This window comes from Mus caroli, unplaced genomic scaffold (assembly GCF_978045245.1).
Source record: "Mus caroli unplaced genomic scaffold, Mus_caroli_1 scaffold_11, whole genome shotgun sequence".
NCBI lineage: Eukaryota > Metazoa > Chordata > Mammalia > Rodentia > Muridae > Mus > Mus caroli.
This window is the reverse complement of record NW_028227266.1, coordinates 118631685-118653735: the sequence shown is the minus strand read 5'-3', so window position 1 is coordinate 118653735 and position 22051 is coordinate 118631685. Positions and strand designations below refer to the sequence as shown.

Below are 22051 nucleotides of genomic sequence, written 5' to 3'. Positions count from 1 at the left end.
AGTTTGAGGCAGGCTAGGTTTAAGGTGCCCATCAGACACCCTTGAGGAGTTGCCAGATGAGGTCTTAGGCCCTACAGAAGTGAGACCTGGGGCACAGACTCAGTGAATACTCACTGTAGAGAAATGAGACTTGACCTGGAGGAAGGGGTGAGCTACTTCCTGCATCTGAGTCCCACCACATTAGCAATGTCATCTTGGAAAGTCTGAGGTTGCCTCTCCGTTCTTCTCTTACATCTGTACGCTGAGGCTAATACCTGAGAGGGCCCACTGATGGCTTTATGACCATGTGCTCAAATTGCTTAACCCACACTCAGGAACATAATGGGGTCTCCATAAATGTCAGCCGTTACCAGTGATGCAGATGCTGTTACTCTTCAAAATACCACAGATAAGGAAGAACCCCAAGACTGATAGCGATTTCCAGGCAAAGCTGAAGAAGTAGGGATGGAGAAGGAGCAGACAGATCTAGGGAGAGAACCCAAGAGGTGTCCCAGCAACCAGGACAAGAGAGTATTTCAAGCAGCAGGTGGTTAAGACAGCCAGTAAGATCACCAAGAAGGCATCAAGGACAGCCCCCTGAGTTAGCCACCAAAAGGTCTCTGGTGTCCATGGCAGCATGCATTTCAGGGAGGTGAGGGCAAAGGACATGCTGCAAGGATGTCAGAGTGGTTGGAGACCATCAGGGGGAACACGTCCTCTGTGAAACTCAGTGGAGAACGAGCTTGGAGAGGAGGCAGGGCCAGCATGGGCTGTGCATCAGACAATCGTTAACATAGTGTTTACTTAATATTTGTGTGCATGTGCCTGCATGCACGCACATGCACACGCACATGTGTAGAGGTCAGAGGACAACTGTGTGGAGTCTGTTCTCTTCTTCTACCTCTATGTGGATTTCAGGAATTAAATTCTGGCCTCCATATTTGCGCAGTAAGTGCCTCCAGCCATTGAGTTATTTGCCCAGCCCCAAGCAAGGTTTTCAAAATTAGTAATTTAATTTGTGTATGTCCCCACGTGTTTTCACAATGCATATGTGTGGGCATGCATGCCATGGTGTATGTCTGTGGATCAGAAGATGAATTTCTGGGGTCATTTCTCTCCTTCAGCTCTTAATGGGTTTCAGGGATAGAACGTAGGTCCCCAGGCTTGTACAGTGGGTACCTTCATCAACTGAACTGGCTCACTAAATAAATGTTGTTAACGATAAAACAAACAAACAAACAAACAGAGTTAAGCAGTTCTAACTGCTGGTAGTTAGGAGCCAGGAAAGTAACGGGGACAGGATAGGGCGGGGACAAGAGCTGAAGCGGGGAGTCAAGGGCTGACCCTGGCAGGGAGGAAGGGTGACGTAGACTGTGAACACAGGTGAGCCAGAGTTCTGATCTGTTTTTCTGCCTCAACTGGAAAACATGGCCTTTGGCTGTCTCCATGAAGAGACAGGGACTAGTCAGCAGAGAGTTGATCATTGAAATCTCACACTAGAGGAAACTGCTAACTAGGGAATCCCAGCCCATACAGATCATCTTTGTTGCTCCAACTTAGAGCAGCCTAGGTTCAAAGGAAACTGAATCCAACTGTTCTAGACTGACCTGGGCTTGGGACTTAAGTGGGGAAATCTGATCTAATGTTGTGAAGAGAACTCTCCTGCTGTGGACAGTGGGACCCAGTGGCAGTTCAAAGAAAGGGAGAAATACAGAAAAGAATAGGAGTAGAGAAAAGGCCATGGTCAGAAGGTGGAGTGAGGCTTAAGACAGAGATGAGCAGCCAAAGTTTTTGGTGAGGCCAGGGACAGGCTGTAGCTGGGCAATCCTAGAGATGAGGTATAGCTGGTCTTTGGCTGCTTTGTGGGTTCTTTGTCCTTCCATCCTTCTCCACCCCTTTCCATTCTTTCAACCCCTAACTGCTGATTAGGAGTGTCCAGTTCCTTGGGGCAAATTTAATCTTTGCTCTCAGGATATCTTCTTCTTTCTTTCTTTCTTTCTTTCTTTCTTTCTTTCTTTCTTTCTTTCTTTCTTTCTTTCTTTCTTTCTTCTTCTTCTTCTTCTTCTCCTCCTCCTCCTCCTCCTCCTCCTCCTCCTCCTCCTCCTTCTTCTTCTTCTTCTTCTTCTTCTTCTTCTTCTTCTTCTTCTCCTTCTTCTTCTCCTTCTTCTCTGTCTCCTCCTCTTTCTCCGTCTCCTCCTCCTTCTTCTCCTTCCTCTTCTTCCTTCTCTTCTTCTTTCTTCATTGTTCCTTTCGCATGACTATGTAGCAAATGACAACCAACAATCAGCAACCTACCCATAGGGGCTCTAGAATTTATGCCCTCTGAAAGTCCCCAGAATTCCAAATGTCACACACTTGCAGAAACTATCTGCTACTGACAAAATCACACCCCTGCTAGAGCAAGAGGCAAATCATAGTCAGCTGCTGTGGTCAATCTGAAGCAGCTCCATATCCCAGTCCTGGGATTAAATCAAAGACATACTCATAATATTTCTGTGATTTTCTTCTTAAAGAAAGCAAAATTTTCACTGCAATGAGGGAAAGATGTCAAAATTTATAAAGCTAGTTTGTGGGAGAATGGGATGGAGCTTCTTACAAAGCAAGGAGGAAGCAATGGCTTCGGGGATATGGAGCAAAGACACACCTGTGCTACCTGGATTTGTAGAGGGACTGCAGAGGATGGGAGGAGCGGGTATTGAGGAGCTGGAGACAGAGATAGGGGGCTGTTCTGTCAATCAAGTAGGGGTGATGGACAGGAGGGTTGCAGTGGTCAGGCTGTCACCACTCTCTGGTTATTTTCCTCCCAGAAGAGTGTAAATCCTTCCCCCAAGAAGAATGAGAAGATGGAGTTCCCCTTTGGCTCCGTGGGAACTACCAACTTCAGACGGTTCACTCCAGAGTCGCTGGCAGAGATCGAGAAGCAGATCGCTGCCCACCGCGCCGCCAAGAAGGGCAGACCTAAGCACAGAGGACAGAAGGACAAGAGTGAGAAGCCCAGGCCTCAGCTGGACTTGAAGGCCTGTAACCAGCTGCCCAGGTTCTATGGCGAGCTCCCAGCAGAGCTGGTCGGGGAACCCCTGGAGGACCTGGATCCTTTCTACAGCACACACCGGGTAAGAACGTCTGCACTCAGCTCTTGCGGAGGGAGCCTCAGTCCCACCCAACCCAGGAAGTCCTGACCCCGCCCCCCCCAACCCCCATGTAGTAGCTGTTCACCAAAGAATAGGCCGAGGTAAAGGAGGGGGAGTGCACCTCTCTCTGAATCTGTAGGAACTCTGTGATGGGGTAAACTAAAACCAAATCCCCAAAGCAGACAGCTGCTGCAGAACTTGCTTGGAAAGTTGGCTGTTCCCATGGATGAGACCCAGCCTAGAGCCTCTAGAGATGTTATCTCTCTTTGCAGATCAAGAGCAGGGATTTTGCTGGGCAGTGGTGGCGCACGCCTTTAATCCCATTACTTGGGAGGCAGAGGCAGGTGGATTTCTGAGTTCGAGGCCAGCCTGGTCTACAGAGTGAGTTCCAGGACAGCCAGGGCTACACAAAGAAACCTTGTCTGGAAAAAAAACAAAACAAAAAAAAACAACAACAACAAAAGCAGGGATTTTGAAGTTGAAAGAGATGCCTTGAACCAGGGTCCTCTAAAGTATAGTCTCAGAGCCCTGGAGTTTTCCAAACTCTCCCATGGGCTACTGAAATCAAACCATCTTAAAACAGTAGTTTATTATCATCTGTCTCTTACTTACATCTTGTAAGCGTATAATTGTAACAAAGGGAACAACATCATTCACAGCAGCCACGGGAAGATGTGCCTATGTGCTTCTGCGTTTTAAAGTTATATATGTGTGTGTGTGTGTATATATATATATATATATATATATATATATATGTATATATATATATACATATTGTGTATGTGTAATATTTCTAATATAGCATGGGGACACTCTTTCCTTCCATGATGCTGTGATAACATAACATACTTGGACTGAAGCAACTTAAGGCAGAAAGGATTTATTAGCTTATTGTTCCAGGCTACACGCTATCAAGGTAGCAAAGTCATGGGAACGGGAGTGTGAGGGAGCAGGCTACATCATGTCTGTAGGACGACGAGGACGACGAATGCAGCATACCTGTGCTCAGTTTCCTTTCTCTCCTCTTACACGGTCAGGATCATCTGCCCTGGGATAGTGCCATCCACAGGGATTGTCGGTCCTCCCACCTTAATTACCATGATCGAAACAATTCCCCCATCTTAGTTAGGGCTCTATTGCTGTGAAGAGATACCATGACCATGGCAACTCTTATAAAGGACAACATTCATTTAGAGCTGACTTACAGGTTCTGAGATGCAGCCCATTATCATCATGGTAGGAAGCATGGCAGTGTCCAGGCAGGCATGGCACTGGAGGAGCTGAGAGTTCTATGTGTTGTTCCGAAGGTAAATAGGAGGAGACTGGTTTCCAGATAGCTAGGAGGAGAGTCTCAAAGCCCACCCCACCCCACCCCCAGTGACAAACTTCCTCCAACAAGGCCAAACCTCCTAATAGTGCTACTCCCTGGATCAAGCATATTCAAACTACAACAGATCGGTAAATATATACGTTGCATAGGTAGACATATATAAATTTCTATCATATATATACACATACAAACACGCATGAGCAAAGCAAAAGAATAAATATAATAAACTAGATTATTTAATGATTCTTTTTAATCAAAAGAGTGAGAGCTAATAGTCTCATGAGGTGACAGTTTCCTCTCCTGTGCTGCACCTTAGACGTTCTACGCAGCCAAACATGGTAAGTACGTGTTTGGAAACGAGAAAGAACTGAACGAGCCATTGCAGATATAGTTGTAGAAGAGATGGGACACATGGGATGTCTTTCCCCATCTCTCTCTTCCCAAGAACCCATCCCTCCTCAATGCACAGAGGAGGGAACTGAGATGGTTTAGAGCCAAGGCTCAGGTAGTAGAAACAGGAACATCACAGGACCAGGGTCCTCCAGTCAGAAGGGCATTCAATTCCGGGGCTGCAGACATGGCTCAGGGCATTCAATTCCGGGGCTGCAGACATGGCTCAGGGCATTCAATTCCAGGCTGCAGACATGGCTCAGTCAGTAAAGGACTTGTTGAACAAGCACGGGAATCTGAGTTTGATCCCTAGAAAAACACGTGGGGACAAAAAGTGGAACACACTTGTAATGTCACTCTGGAAGAGGGGGGAGGGGAAGGGGGAGGGAGAGGAGGAAGGGGAGGAGGAGGAGGAAAAGGAGGAGGAGGAAGAGGAGGGGGAGGAAGAGGAGGAGGAGGGGAGGAAGAGGAGGAGGAGGAGGGGGAGGAAGAGGAGGAGGAGGAAGGGGAGGAGGAGGAGGAGGTGGCAGCAGAAGCAGGTGGACCCCTAGGGCTCACTGTCTGGCCAGCCTAGCCTTCTCAGTTAGCTCCAGGCCACTGAGAGTTTGTCTAAGGCTCCTGAGGAATGACATTCGAATTTCCCCATCAACACACACAAGCACACACAAGCATACACACACACACACACACACACACACACACACACACACCAACTGTATGCACACACGTTGGATTGAGTGCAACTGAGCTCAACCACCTGTAGTCAGAATCCCGACATGGTGTGCTGCACTATCCAGGCCTCGAGTGAGCAGCCTGCCCATGAAGCACTCTCAGTGGGCTTGCCCGTGGTTCAGTCAGCCACGGAGTCCACATTCCTGTGGAGAGGGCTAAGGATGTGGCCTCTGCCCTTCCTCTAGACGCTCAGTGAGCTGTGGTTCTTCCTGCTCAGGCTTCTACCAGGAGGCCACTCGGGATTCTTGTTTCTCATGGAGCCCACTTGTGTTTTGCTTTGTTCTAGACATTCATCGTGTTGGATAAAAGCAGGACCATTTCCAGATTCAGTGCCACTTGGGCCCTGTGGCTCTTCAGTCCCTTCAACCTGATCAGAAGAACAGCCATCAAAGTGTCCGTCCACTCGTATCCTTTGCACAGCTTGCTCTCCTTGCTTCAGACGCATGCTCTGCCTGTGGTGTCTGGCGCCTTTCTTAGAATTCAGCAGCAGAGCCTTCCTCCGGTGGAATCCCCAGATAGTGACATCACCACGTTGAAAGCACGGATTGTGGTACCACACAGGGAGCACTCAAATGGCCTCTTTTTTGGCGTGAGTTTTACTGATGCCCCAGGCATAGCCATACCACCGAGCACGGCCTGCTTTCCCCATGAGGTAATGGCTGGTTAGAAGACACCAAGGCTCTTTGGCCAGATACACAGGCACGAGCTGTCACACTATCCTTGACCATGCTGCGGGTAGTTGCTCATTACATAACAGAGAAATGCCTCCTAGACAGCAAAGAGAACATTCTATTGCAAGCAATGCCCTGGTCATTTTCAATGGGAACCTCATTCATCTAGGGCAGGTTAAAGATATAGTTTGCCCGAGGTTCCTGCCACAAGGAATAGTACTTAGACACATCAGTCCCTGAGCTGTGTAACCTTGGCTCCTTTGGGAAGCATTAGACGTCCCCTTCGGTGCTGACTTGGGCTTGGCTTCCAAGCATCTTTCAAACTGGGACTTCTCAGCATCAAGTGCAGCCCCAGTTTCCCAGAAGTTCATGTTCAGATCAGCCTTGCTCCATTGCAGGACAGATGGCAGCCAGCCTCTGTACCCAAGTGTCGGTTAGTAGAAGAGAATTTATTCTTTCCTTAGATAACCCCAGCCACTGTGAAACAGCTTGGTAAATTGCCCAGTGGTACCTGCGCTAAGAAGCCTGGCACAGAACCTTCCACGTACTCACTGTGTACTCACCGAGGCCCTGCTGATGGCATGCAGCCCGTTTTCTCTCGATGTGGGTATCTCTATGGCTTACTCAATAGGAATTCTATTTTCTGAGTTGAATCTTGGGATTTTAGATTCTTCAGAATACTTCATGATAATCGCAGGCCCCCCAGTGGCTAAGTACCTTCCAAGTGTCAACACTGTCACAGGTACAAGAGCCTTGGAAAGGATTAGCAGTACCTCATTGTACAGATAATGAGACCAACACTCCGAGGCATTGCAGAAACGCCAAGGTCACACAGCTAGTTAAGAGGTCCAGTCTCCAGCACATCATGGGCAGTGTCTTCAGCCAGAAAGTAGACAGCAAGTGAACAGACACAGATTAAGGTAATAATTCTCTCAGCGGGCCATCTCTACTCTGGCAAAATGTTGTGTTTTTTTTTTTTTTTTTTTTTAAATACCTTTGAATTCAACTTCTGGACATTGTAGCAGCAAGACCCAGTTTTGCATCACAAAGACTCCAGCAGGCATGAGTGGGAAAGCTGGGTTTTCTTTTAAATTCCTTCATTCTTTGGTGCACTGGGATCAGATGTGACCAGTCACTGGGAACATCTGTTGCTTTGAGGAATTTTTAAAAAGTCATTCGCAGGCAAAGGGTCTGGTAACCTGAATTCTTTCCAGGTGTTCTTCTGTTTAAAACTATGCCAAGTCAGTCTATTATAGTCTATTTGCTATATTAATTATATTGTTCTACATAAAACAAAACATAGGATTTTGTTTTTAAAATATGTTTAAAGAAGTAGTGTTACTGAGATTCAAGATGTTACACACATTCTCCATCCCACTCCTTAAGAATTCTCCTCCAAGAATTCTCCTCCCGTACCCCTTTAATCCCAGCACTTGGGAGGCAGAGGCAGATGGATTTCTAAGTTCGAGGCCAGCCTGGTCTACAAAGTGAGTTCCAGGACAGCCAGGGCTGCACAGAGAAACCCTGTCTCGAAAACAAACAAACAAACAAACAAACAAAAACAACAACAACAAACAAAACAAACAAGAATCCTCCTTCTCCTCCTACTGGGCTACTTCATCCAGCCTTGATACAATGTAGCTTATTAGGCAGTGGTTGATCAATGTCTCTGGGAGGCCTGCTATTTTCTGAGGGGGGCTGGGATGAATCTGGGGGAGAGATACTGAGAGGGGGCTGTGAGGGAGAAAAAAACTGCTGTTGGGATTCGATACATGAGAGAATAATAAAATTTTTAAAATTACACTGCTCACCAAAACTGCTCTTTATGCTTTAAAAGAAGATGTATACAATGACCCAATGCAGCTGGGGTCCTCTGTGAGTCCCAGCTGAATTATACAGAGATCAGTAAACAACAGCTAATTAGAAATACGATTTCTAGCAGCAACCAAGTGAGCACGGACTAGTCCTTCTGCCTTGAAATCGGTGAGTGCTTAATTACCTGGGGGAGTGTCAGCTGGTCAGAATTCCATGGAGGGGTCTCCCCCTCACCACCCACGTGCAGATAGACTTACCAGTTTGATGGCTATAGCCCCAAACAAGATTCTTCAAGGTGTGGAATCTGCACTCCAATAATAATATTTCACTCAAGGTTATAACTCCAGTGGCATTTTTGTGAACGCCCTTCATAGACCCGGGATATCATACGACTTGTTCGCAAAACTAGAGAGGCAAGTTTTCATTTTCATCCTTGGGTTAAGTGCCCGACTAGGTGAGCATATCTCTTAATTGTATATTAGTGGGGAAATGTGGTGTCATTGGGACAATTTCCCTGTTCTGAGAAATGTTTTCCTGAGTAACTGCAAAACAAAAACAAGGCAGGTATCTACAGAAAACCAAAATGGTTTTCATGTTTCTGCTTGAGTTGAAGTGAGGAGGGCTGAGTGCTCTTCTTCCCCGGTAGGCGAAGCTTCTGTCTAGGTTCGGTAGGAGCTCATACTAAGCAGATGTTTGCCTGAGCGAGGTCTGTTTAGACTCATCCTGCCTCTGTCTATTCACTCCTGTGCTCCTTCCTCCCCTTCAAAACCTCCCTCCCCTTTCGAGTATCCCTTAGCCAAACCTCCACTCCTAAGAGTCTCTCTAGGCAGTAACACCCCGTTCTCCTTGGGATATCCTCCCAGAGCCAGGATTTCACTTCCTGAGCCTGCTTTGGTCATCCCTACCCAGAATCCATTGCTTCAGTGTGGTTGATCTCAGCTTAGGAAAACAATCTAAATAAACTAATATTCATAAAAAAAAATACCCTTCACCTGGTTACTATGGTTACCAGGCTGCAGGATGCCACACAATTCAGGCAGGCTATTTAAGACTCATCATGCTGTTCGCCCAGATCCTAAATGTAAATGATAAAAGCTACCCGTGGGTTAATGGCATTTGGCATAATTTGGACAAGGTTTAGGGATTTGGCCCAGTGGTAAAGTGTTTGCCTAGTGGGAGGCCTTGGGTTTGCTGTCCAACACTACTTACTGCTATTACAACTGCTTCTGCTAATTCTAATTATAAAGACAGAGCTCTCGGCATGGGCTAGGCGCTCAACAGGTGTTAGCAGTAACCTTGTGACAAGACCACAAAGCTGATATTAGCTGAGTTGCCAACGTTTCCATCAGCATCAAGGTGATCTGAGACTGGGAGATGATGGTAACTCTTTCTTGCTTCCTTAACATGGACCTCACAGCTGGTTCTCCATATTCATCACTGTCACTATTTTGGTCAACTGTGTATGCATGACCCAAACTGAACTTCCAGAGAAAGTCGAGTGAGTAACATTGCCACCATTCCTGTGCCTTCTCCCTCTTGAAAGCCTTTTCCTCTTCTTTCTGTAGACCCTGCCAGCTTCCATTTAGACAAGTCTGAATTCTGTTGCCTCTCTGACGTTGCAATGGTCAGGTTTCTTCTCTGTACCTTTCCCCCAAGTGCATGCATGATTTTAAACTTCAAGGCAGTGTAGATTAGTGGTTATCAACCTTAACTCCACTTTGGAACTTTAAGAAGGTCTTTGAAAACTCAGATGCCTAAAGGGACTGATTTCATTCAACTCCAATGCCCTGGGCAGGTCCTTACAGAAAAGTATGTAGAGCACCTAAAATATCCAACATAACCTAGAGAGAATCTGTTAGCATTAGAGCTGGCTCAGCAGAGCCTCTCCCACAGGCTGGAGCTCAGTTCCTGACACGTACAGTGGGCAGCTGGCAATGCGCGTGAGTGTGGCTGCCCATGGAGGCCAGCTCCTGTAGATCCAACACCCTCTTCTGGCCTCCATGGGCATCCATGCTCACGTGTGTGTGAACACACACACACACATAACAGACACACATGTACACACATACATAATTACAAAAATAGATTTTTAAAATCTACTGAAATTAATAATACTATATACATCAAGATAGCTGTGTGAATTAATATACATTAGTCAGCTATGTATGTTTGTAGCAGTCACAAGCTGGAAATAAAATAAATTTTGAAGTATCCTTTATACTAGCATTTCAAAATATCAAGCTCCTACGGAGAAAAAAAAAGGATATCAAAACATTGAGTAAATTACAGAAACAACCCCCCCAAACGGGGAGCTAATGTTATGTTGTTGGACTCCAAGTCTCAATATTGTAGAAACTGCACAGATGACTAATCAATTTAGTGAGATTTCCAATGCCGTCTCAATAAGCTTTTATGGCATTATTTGGCACACTGACTCTGAAATGTATGTGGAAATACAAAGAGCAAATTATAGCCAAGACAACTTCTGAGGAAGGAAAGCAAGGAAGGAGAAATCACCCCACTGGGGTTAAATTGAACTATGAAGCCATTGATTGCCGCTAGGTTAGCCAGACTCTAAACAGAGCAGCAGTATGTGTGTGCAGGCATTTGACCTGTGATAAAGGTCACTCCACAGAACAGGGAGGGTCAGTCTGTGGTGAAGGGCGGTGAAGAATCAGGAGATCTAGAGGAATAATCCAACCAAGTAAGAAACTCAGCACGGTACTCCCGAGTCAGCTCTCCATTTCTTGGTGAAATACAAAGACAAAAACCAGAGGAGCCGGGCGGTGGTGGTGCACGCCTTTAATCCCAGCACTTGGGAGGCAGAGGCAGGCGGATTTCTGAGTTCGAGGCCAGCCTGGTCTACAAAGTGAGTTCCAGGACAGCCAGAGCTATACAGAGAAACCCTGTCTCGAAAAACCAAAAAAAAAAAAAAAAAAAAAAAAAACCAGAGGAATGTCTTTATGCCCTCAGGGAAGGGAAAGTCTTATTACATATGATATAAGAAACACTAACCAGGAGAAAAAAACAGGTACACCTTGGTATACTAAAACTAAGAATTTTTGTTTCACCCGACCCGACGATAATAACTGTTTGAGATTTATGTGGATCTGAGCATATGCACACCCTAGTGCAGTACCCACAGAGGCCAGCAGAGGGCAGAGGATCTCCCGAAGTTGAAGTTACAGATGGTTGTGAGCTGCCTGAAATGGGTGCCGGGAACCCAGGTTCGCTCTAAGAGGAGCAAGGGCTCATAACTTGCTGAGCCATCTTGCTACCTCCTAGAGCAGTGGTTCTCACCCTTCCTAATGCAGCAGCAACCACTGAAAGCAGCTCCTCATGTGGTGGTGAGTATTAAAGGTATTTTTGTTGCTACTTCATAACTGTAATTTTGATATTGTTATGAATCATAATGTAAATATCTGTGCTTCCCGATGGTCTTAGGTGACCCTGGGAAAGGGTCATTTGACCCCCAGAGGGGTTGCAGCCCACAGGTTGAGAGAACCCTAGGAGATAACTCTCAGGAAAACGAAGACACCTGTGCCAGCTCACACCCAGAGTCATGACCCAGCTCTAAAAGTCAAATTTGAAAAACATGACAGCCCAATCCAAATGTTCCATTAACTCCCGAATGTTTCTTTCTCTCTTTTTTCTAATCAAGGAAGGCAAAGTTAAATTACAGTGAAAGATTACTAGACATTCATTGTGTAATGGAAAGGCTTGAGGTGGGACCATTCCAAGTATCTGAGAAGATACGGAGAGCCTGAAGCTGCTGGGCTGGATGTGGGCAGAGCACCGATTTGGGATGTGATTGATAGCAGTGGCTACCAATCAGTAAAGAAAATGGTGTCCGTACACTGTGCTCTTCTGTTACACTCAGGTGTTCACACACAACCAAATTATTCCCCATGGGCACCAAGCCCCAGATCTGAGGACACCTGTGGACATTACTTACAATGAAAATGGTCAATAACTCAAATGCCCATGACTGTTCAGTGCACCAAGTGTGTGTTATAACATCAGTTGGATAACTTGTAATGATGAATGTAGATAAACCTCAGGATGCTGGCCAAAACTAGAGGAATCCATAGTTATGATTCCACGAATACAAAGCCTGAAGGCAAGGAAGGCAGTTTCGACTGGGGCCTCATCCACTTCCTGCTGTAAGAAAATGCCCAAGGCGTAGGAATCTGTGGATCAAGTTTGTTGACTCACAGTCATGGAGGGGCGGGGAATCCAAGGTCACTGTGGCCCACGCCAGTCCCCGTGTGGCCTCTGGTGAGGGTCAACTGCAGCATCCCAGCACAAGGAGACCACAAACATGGCGGCCATCTTAGTCTTGTCTTCTTAGGAAACCACCACAAAGGCCTTCCTCCTGCCCCCCACCCCTGTGACCTCATCGAGTGCCAGTTACCCCCCACCCCCAAATACTCACCTTGGGAATATATGAACTGCAAGCAGATAAGACAGTTAAAGATACCCGCTGCCCAACCTGACTAGAGTCAGTCTCTGGGACCCACCTAGTGATTCCATAGGTTGTCTTTTGACCCTTACTCACACATTATGACACACATGCACTCATATGTGTCTGTGTGTGTGCACACATAAAAGTTGATTAGTAAATATGTAGCAAATAATCTAAAATACATGAAATGAATTAAATCTGTAAAATATGTTTTATTTTGAGACGGTGTCATGAAGCCCAGGCTGGCTTTGAACTTGCTATGTGCCTTAGATTAGCCTTGAACTTGTGTCCCTCCTGGTACTATGAGACTGTAAGACACATCTCTCAAGTGCTAGAGTCAGGGCTGGAGCTGCACATATCAGTCACCACACCTGGTCACTTTCAAACCACAGCATAACAGGGTTAAAAATAGAAGCGAAATAAGCCCTGAGACAGAGGAGCATGTGATCCAGTGGGGACCAGAAAGTGTTGAGCCATCCCATTTTGGGACATGGACAGCTGTCACACACAATGATACCCTGTCCCCTGATTTGTAAGTTGGGACCTTGACACTTTATGTTACTACATAGGGGCCCTCAAGGAGGTGGCTAAGGCTATCTGTGAGGACACCAGGATTAGGGTTAGGGTAGCAAATAGAATTTATCTGCTAAGCAAGGAAGAGGGCATCCTCCATGCCCTGTGAGGATGCAGGAGAAGACAGCCACTTACAGCCCAAAGGGCACCTTCCCGTCCCCTCACCATGCCAGGGCCTTGTCCAGTCTCCCAAACCATGAGGAACTTCATTTCTGTTGTCCAAGGCACCCAGCTGATGGCATTTACTTACAACTAGACTGATTAGCAGAGCCTTCACTCTACAGTGACGACTTTACTGTCCATACTGCACTTGTTTATTGGGCATTGTGTGCCCTTGTGAGATGCATTTAAAAAATCAAAAACAATTTGTAACCCTGAAGTAGGGGCATAAGACTATAATCCCAGCATTTGGGAGGCTGAGGCAGGAGGATCATGACAAGTTCAAGGCAATTTTGATCTGCATAGAGAGTTCCAGATCAGCTTTGGCTAGAGTAAGACTGTCCAAAACAACAACAACAACAATAATAATAATAATAAAATTTAAAATTCGAAATAAATGAGCAGTGCATAAATGAGGGCTACAAAATATAAACCAGGATATAATGCCTAGGTAAATTATAAAGCTCATATTTTATATGGCTGAGATGGTATTGCTTTTAGATTTTCTGTCATTTGGAACTTCTAGTGTGAGCATTTCTCTTCTCGGTGTGCCATTTGGGAGTCACCTGGGGACTGTGGTTAAATACAGAAGACGGGATGCATATGTTTTACCCTCTCTCACAAGGCCAGCTCAGCGACAGCGTGGATGTAGGAACAGAAATAAACACCAGAACAAAGGCAGGAGGGAAGGCGACCCAGGCACAGAGATGTTAAAACAAGCTGGAAGACCAAAAGCCTGTGGAGGAAAAGCAAGCCCCTGTGCAGGCCGGCTGTCCTCAAGCCACGCCGCAGACTGAGAGACGCAAGACCCTGGCATTTACCCACCACAAGCTCCAAAGTCTCTGGAAAAGTTGGCAGGACACAAACAGAGAAACACCCAGAGCAGAAGAAGACAGGATGTGGGAGAGAGGCAGTCATGGGCCACTGCTTCCCTAAATCCAAAAGACATTCTGGGGACCAGCAAGATGGCTAGGTGGGGAGGATGCTTGGTGCTAAGCCCAAAGGCCTGAGTTTCATCCCAGAACCCACTTAGTTAAAAGAGAACACACACTGGCAAGCGGGTCCTCTGCCTGTCTCTATGCATATAGGTGTAAGATAGGGTTGGTATGGGGAACAGGTAGAATAAATGTAAAACTTTTTGTTTTAATTGTCTTGAGATGGTGTTTCCCGGCAGTATGTAAAAAGTTAGATGTGGTAGCACAGTGCTGGGGAGCCAGAGACAAGCAGACCCTGGAGCTCACTGGCCAGCCAGCCTAGCGAGTTCCTGGCTCGTGAGAGACCCTGCCTCTAAAACACAGATTGGATATTCCTGTCCTCCCAAAGAGTGATGGCTAGGGTTGACCTCTGGTCTCCATGTCCGTGTGCACACAGGTTGCACCTGCACACGTGGGCATACACCCACATCCCCCACAAAAATGATACAGAGAGGTTTAAAGAATGGGGGAAATCCAGGCTTGATAGCACACACCTGCAACCCCAGCACTCGGGAAGCAGAGACAGGGGGAGCAGGAGTCCAAGGCCAGCCTGAGCAACATAGCAAGTTCTAGACCAGCCTGAGCTACATAAGACCCTGTCTCAAAACAAACAGAACAAAAGGATGGACAAACATGGAAGGAAGGACAGACAGAAAGCTAGCAAGAGCCATGACCAGAGAAAATGGAATTTACAGCAAAGGTCAGGAGGCCAGCAAAACATAACACTCTGAATGCTAAACACAGGGCAAGTTAGAGTTTTGCAGTGAATGATGTGGGGGACAATATTTACAAACCTACGAATGTGAGAGTGATTAAAGAAAACCCTTAGAGGGCCTGAAGAGCTGCAGTTCTCTTTGCCTGTAACAGATACTGTGTAAAACGTCCGTAAAGATGAAGAAGGGACAGGAGTAGGTTGCCTCTGGTTCATGCAGTGCAGACCATCTAAGTCACAAGACAGTACAAGTTAACCTCATGGTAGCCCATCCCAAAACAAAACAACAGCCACAAAACCCGACCCAGTAAGTTCCACAAAGCAGCAGTAACAAACAACAGGTTCTCTTGTCATTCTGCAACACAATTAGAAAATGGCAGGAAACTGGGGAGGGGAGGAGAGGGAATCTTTACACTTGGCTGCTTTCGAGCACTCTTAAAGAACTCTTGTAAGAAAGACAATTACAAACTAAAGCTGCAGAAACAACACTGGGGACAAAAAGATTAAAAACAAATTTAATCGGAGCCTACAGGGACTCAGGAGGCGATTTATGGTTCAGAAGTGTGGCATCTTAATATCAGCTGAGGCTAAAGAGTGGCTGGCATAGAATAAGAGAAACGTTAAAGTAAGTGAAAGGCAAGCAGAAATCAGTAACCAGAGGAAGGCGAGGTAAGCAGCAAAGCGGGGCGCATCGATTCCAACGGTGCCGCAAAATATATGCCCAGGACCTCTGTACTGAAAAAATGAAATATCATTATTGAGAGAAATTTAAAGTACTTATATAAATTTAAATCTGTCTTGTGATAATGGATGAGGAGATTACTGTTATTAAATTGTTAGCGCCTCCCAAATTTATCTATAGATTCAGTGAAATCTCACTAAAGACCCTCGGCAGCAATTGGTTTTGTAGAAGTTGGATGGATGGGTCTTTCCACCCAGGAGAGGCTGAAGTGAACTATACCCTATGATAAGCTCTAATCATCCTAAGAGTCCTTATATATATTTTTGTGGCACAGTTAATTCTTTGATGAATAGTCTTGTGCACATATCTTTGTACAGCTAATGCAACAAAGTTTGAGAGGTGAGTTTTTAGAAGTAGACCTTGTGCTCGGACCAAGGGGCATATAATTTAATTAATTTTTTTTCTTTGAGACTGGGTCTCATGTATTGCAGAATGGCCTTGATCCCCCCACTCCCTGTGTAGCCTTGAGTGTCTGATTGGCCTGCCTGCAACTCCTGAGTGCTGGGGACACCACGTGTGTTCTCCCCTACCCCATTTACACAGGATTGACCTCAGGCGTGTGCACGCTAGGCATCCCCTCTGCCAGAGCTCTGCCCTCAGACAGCATAACATTAATTTTTACAGTATTGCCAAATCACATTCCAAAGCTGGGTCAATTTTGACTCCCAATGATTATTAAGAACATTCTTTATTAGGCTCCATAGTAACTGAAATGTTTACATAACTTCTTTTATAAACACACTTTGAAAAGAAGCAGAACTATTTCTGTCTGGTTCCAGCTCGGGGCAAAGCTGAGTGTCCTTGGCCTTGTGGAAACACCAGAGTAGCTCTGGTGGCCTTCAGAGTGGGAGCCGGACACCATTAGCTGTTTGCTGCTGGGACCAGAGAAGAGAATACATATCCTTGGAATAGATCCTGCCCCACATATCATATTGTGTGTGTGTGTGTGTGTGTGTGTGTGTGTGTGTGTTTTAGGAAGAAAATAAATTGTAGCCAGTCAAGACACAGAAGCCAATGGACTAGCCTTGTCCTTGATACAATCTATCTGATAGATACAGTGTTTCTTGTTCCTTGGCTTCCCATTGTGTGTCTCTGAAGCATTAGCAAAGTGCTATTATCTGCTGGGTAATATTCTCTCTCTCTCTCTCTCTCTCTCTCTCTCTCTCTTCTTGCCTGTCTGTTAGGGCAAGATAGACATATGGAGTCCATTTATAATCTCTTCTTTCATTACCAAGAAACTAAAGAGGGAGAATGTGCTAGAAAGGGAATCAGGAAGAGGTGAGAGCCACACTAAGGAAAAAGTATTAGTGGAATATTCTCACCCTCCTCAGACCCCGGGACTGGCAAAGAGAGAGTCACTGAAGGTGTCTTTGATAGCCTGGTTATACTGATCTTCTGGAAAGCGGTTGATTGCAGGGAAGACTTACCCTGAAAGAAATCCACTCTCATCTTCAAGACGGCATGATTTGTCGGGCATACCTAGAGTTCTTAGTGCAAGTCTCTGCCATCTCAGCAATCAGGAAGACAAAATCTTGTTATGAATGAGTGATTTTTGTCTAATCAGTATTTTCCTATTTATCAGTACTTTCATGTTTATCAAGAGAATAGGTTAGATGAATGGTTTGTTCATCTGGTTTTAATGGTTCCAATTGATCCTGGCCTGGATTCAATTTGCTAGTGCGTATTTTATTTGATCTGTAAAAGTCTTTATTTATGTGCATGCCCCACTCTCCCTCTTCACTCCGAGTTTGTAGGTCAGAGGTCAGTGTTCAGGAGTTGATTCTCTTCATCTGCTATGTAGTTTACAAGAATCCAGCTCTGCTCCTTGGCCTTGGTGACAGTGCCATTCCCTGCTGATGCATGTCACCAGCCCATATGATCTGTTCTTATACTTGAGGCTGGCTGGTAGTCATCCACAGACTGTCCCTTTGGGTCATTCCAACACTCTGCCTACTGTCTCCTGGGAGCTCCAAATCCTCATTTGCGTTTGCAGACCCCTTCAGCTCATCCCATCCCATGGATGCTTCTCTTTGATCCTTTGAAGTCTTTCACTGTACTCTCAGTCAATCAGCTGACTCGAAAAAGAAAACAGTGTGATTGAATTATAATGCACTGTTTTTCAATATAAAGTATAAGGTGAACTCTAACATCATATACTATTTGTGTCCTTAAAAGCTACTTACGTGCTCCAAGGACTGATTCAGCTCCCGCTGGCTAGCAAGGAGCTGAGGACGGATTATCTTGAATAATGGGTTCTCCTGTCCTGACAGTGGTCACATTTGTTCAGTTTTATCTGTCTCTGTTACTGTTGCCTTTCATAATATCCCAGTTTACAAAAATGAATAATCTTTTCGAAGATGGCTTGCTGAAGTATAATAATGACAAAAATAGATACCTAAATCCCGCAGCCGGAACACTGGGTCTTAAATACAGGTGATGAACAGACTCCGCCATGAAGACATCGGGGATCACGCCATCATGAGACGAGTGGAAGACACTCGGATAAGCCCACGGAAGCAGATAAATACTTAAGAATAACCATGACAGAGAATAAGGCTCTCCCAATGACCATCTTCATCCTGGTGCCCACTTTTAAAAGCTTAGGCCTTTATGTCAAATAATTATATAAAACAGTGAAAGCGTATAGAGGCTAGGTAAATGCGTGAAGTGCTTGCCATGTGAAGATCTGAGTTTGCATGCCCAGAACTCACGTCATAGTGTATCCATCTGTAAGATCAGTGTTGCTACTGGAGACAAGAGGATGTTCATAGCCTGGTGTACACAGTGGTGGATGAGATAGCTTTGTCAGAACAAAGTGGAAGGCAAGGACTGCATGAGAGAGAGAGAGAGAAAAAGAGGGAGAGAGAGAGAGACAGACAGGCAGACAGACTATTTCCCATTACCTAATATTCCTTTCTTTATCTAAGAAAACTGACTTTGGACATACATTAAAAAAAAATCACACCCAGCTGCTGCAACCATACCCACCAAGGGGAGGACACGCCTCCACTCCTGCTGTTGCCCAATGAGGCTCTGAGCTGCCAGCTCTCCACAGTGAAGACCCAGGTCCTCGTCCTCCGCTGAAATTCTGAACATAGTCTTTAGAGAGAAGTTTCTCTATAATTTCTGGGTCTGTTTGATCTGAAAAGCTGGAAATATCCCATCAAGGCTTCCCAACAGCCTATAATTTGGAGCGAAAATGTTCTAATTTAGAAAACAAAAAAGATGGGGGGAACAAATCCAATAAGAATGTCACTGACCACTCAAGCAGCCATTTGGCCAGAGCAGACTTCTTCAGGAGGTCTCCAGCACTGTTACTCTCTCCACATGAAAAATATTAGTCTTTTAGATTTGACCTTCATTTTAAAATTAAATTTTGATTGTAATTATTCGGTCACACAAATTATAGATATTTCTATACACACTCATATCATATTCTTTTATATTTGCATCAATATTCTCAAAAAATTCTATTACTATGTGTTAACAATACAAAACAATGGGTTTCACTATGACATTCTCATACGTGCATACACGGTATTTCAATCATAACTCATACACAGACGCACTCACGCCTTATTCATTTAGCTGTTAAGGAAGACCTCGGCTGATTCTGTGACACTGCTTAATTCAAACAGAGCTTCAGTAAACATGGATGGGTACTCGCCTCTCTGACTGTTTGGATTACAGACCTAGGAGTGGTAGAGTCACATTATATGACAGTTTTACTGTTTGCTCTTTGAGGAGTCACCATACTGTTTTCCAAAGTGTTTGCTTACATTCCCACCAACAGGGTACAGAGATCCTGTCTCCCAAATCCTTGCCACCTCTTGTGTGCTGTGCACTGGCTTGGATGAAGCAGGGTCTCAGCATAGTCTTGGTTTGTGTTCCCCGATGGCTAAGGAAAACAAACATTTATACACTCTCTTGCGGTTCCTCTTTTGAGACCTGTCTGTGCAGTTGATGGGCCTATTTATTGGTTGAACGACTTGATTTTGTGATGTCTAAGTTTTTGGGTTCTTTATAGATTCTAGAAATTAATATCCTGTCAGATTACAGTTGGCTCAGATTCACTGATCCTTCGGCCTCTCTCCAGTCTCCTCTGTGCAGAGACCTTTTGATTTTATGAGACTCCACCATCACTTCTTGCCTTCATTTTCAAGTGGGTAGAGTTTTTTGTTTTGTTTTGTTTTGTTTTGTTTTGTTTTGTTTTGTTTTGTTTTGTTTTGTTTTGTTTTGTTTTTTCCAGACAGGGTTTCTCTGTATAGCCCTGGCTGTCCTGGAACTCACTTTGTAGACCAGGCTAGCCTCAGACTCAGAAATCCACCTGCCTCTGCCTCCCAAGTGCTGGGATTAAAGTCATGTGCCACAATGCCCGGCTCCTGGGTAGAGTTCTTTTTGGACAGTCCTTGTCTACGTCTGTATATTGGAGCATTCTCCCCTGTTTTCCTCTAGCAATGTCAAATGTTTGAGTCTTACCTTGTGGTCTTCTGATACATTCTGAGTTGATCTAGGCACAGGGGGGGCTGGGTGGGGACAATTCTCGTATCTTTGTCAAAAGTATCTTTGTCAAAAGTCCGACAGTGTTAATTGTGTGGGTTGGCTGTTGGGTTCTAATTGAGTCTGTGTGTCTGTCTGTCCTTCTGCCAGTGTAACATTATATTGTTTTTTTGTTGCTACAGCTCTGTAGTGTCGTTTGAAGTCCATCGCCATGATGCTTGCCAGGTTACTTTTGGTTACTGTTTAGCAGAGCCTCCTCCTTCAGCCTCACCCCCCACGCCCAGGATGTTTTGCCTATGTGGGACCTTTTGTGCTTCCGTGACAAATTAAAGATTTGCCTTTTCCTTCTCTGAAGGAACATCACTGGAATTTTGATGGGAAACACTGACTATGTGGCTATCTTCCTACAGTACAACCATTTCTCAATATTAATTCTGCTAAGTCGTGACCGTGGGAGGAGTTCTTGCCGCTTTCTAGTATCTTTTTTGATTTCTTCCACTTTTCCGATTTTCATTATAGAAGTCCTTCACACATTATGTTGGGTTTATTGCTATGTATTTTACTATAAATGGGTTTTTGCCCCAGATTGTTGCTCAGTGAATTTGATAGCATCTCTGATTTTTTTTTTCTTGCCGTATTATTCTGACAAACAAAGCTTTCAAGAACTATACTAAGGGGCCAGTGAGATGGCTCATCAGGTAAAAGTGCTTGCAGTGCCAAACTGACACCCCAAGGGGAGGGGTGGGGGGTGAGGAATGGGAGCATGGGGGTGGGGATGGAGAGGTGGGGAGATGGGGATGTGGAGTGGGGAAGTGGGGGGTGGGAGTAGGGGGTGGCTTAACACCATCCCACCCTCCAGGTCTTCCACTGTCAGTCACTTAGCATTTAGTCCCTTGCAACTGTTTTATCCCACTATTGGAGTCACTGGGGCTAGTGATGCTATCCTTCTTCCCCAAGCAGGAAGTGGCATCTGCTTCTCCCTGCCTTCAGCCAGTTTCCTACCCATGGGGCTGTCCACACGGGTGACTCCAAGACTTCCCTCTGTGGTCATACTTACCTAATCTCTAACACAGGAATAGGTGGATGCACACTGACCCTTGGTGTCTTGGAGGCAACGAAACGCAGAATACTTTATTCCTAAAGCTAAGCGCTCAGAGAGGAGCCACTTAAAATGGCTTCCTATGCTGCACTGGAACTGGACCCTGGAAGAGAGAACTTTCCCAGGGCCAGGACGTAGGGACAGCACAGCATCCCTGTGTGATCAGAGCAGGTGTATGGGGACCAAGGCCAATGTTAACTGTGTTTTCTCTTATTTCTCTTTGCTCTTCCTTCACCTCAGCCCTCACCATCTGCCCCTCAGCATGTTAAGGTGGACTCTTCCTCACTCTGTTCTGCTTTGTACATTTTTAAAAGATTTATTATTTACATATATATGGGGTCAGCGCATGTGTGAGTACAGGTGCCCATGGAGACCAGAAGGCGGTGTGAAATCCCCTGAAGCTGGAGTTATAGCTGACAGGGGTGCTGGGAACTGAACCCAGGCTTTTTGCGAGAGCAGTCAGTGCATGGTCTTAACCACTGAGCCATCTTTCCAGCCCTACCGATTCCTTCTCCCACACTGCTTCTACGCTCCTAGTTTGTATAAGGAGTTCTTCCTTTGTTCAGCGTTCTATCTATGTATCCCTCATTTTTTCCCAAGAGCCTCCTCCAGGGATTCTATTCACTGTTCTGCTCATCTGAATACATAAGCTGGCCCATCAGTTTCCATTCCTCCCCGAGAAATTGCTTCTGTCTCCGTGGTCTCTCCGCTCAGCTTGACCTATAGATCCCCGGCAAAGATCTTTCCTGGAGTTTTTCCTGTTCTGTTCCTTGGATCCT

At 45.5% G+C, this 22051-nt stretch overlaps 1 protein-coding gene across 4 annotated transcripts in view; it reads left to right on the top strand.

Moving 5' to 3' along the window:
• The first annotated feature begins 2822 nt into the window (after window positions 1-2822).
• The window catches only part of Scn10a (sodium voltage-gated channel alpha subunit 10), an 83296-nt gene continuing 64067 nt past the window's right edge, over window positions 2823-22051 (top strand). For all 4 annotated transcript variants that reach the window (XM_021173168.2, XM_021173167.3, XM_021173166.2 and 1 more), the window contains exons 1-3: window positions 2823-3092; window positions 5849-5967; window positions 9466-9546. In XM_021173168.2, coding sequence (XP_021028827.1) covers window positions 2823-3092; window positions 5849-5967; window positions 9466-9546 — 470 coding nt within the window. The remainder of the gene's footprint in view (window positions 3093-5848; window positions 5968-9465; window positions 9547-22051) is intronic.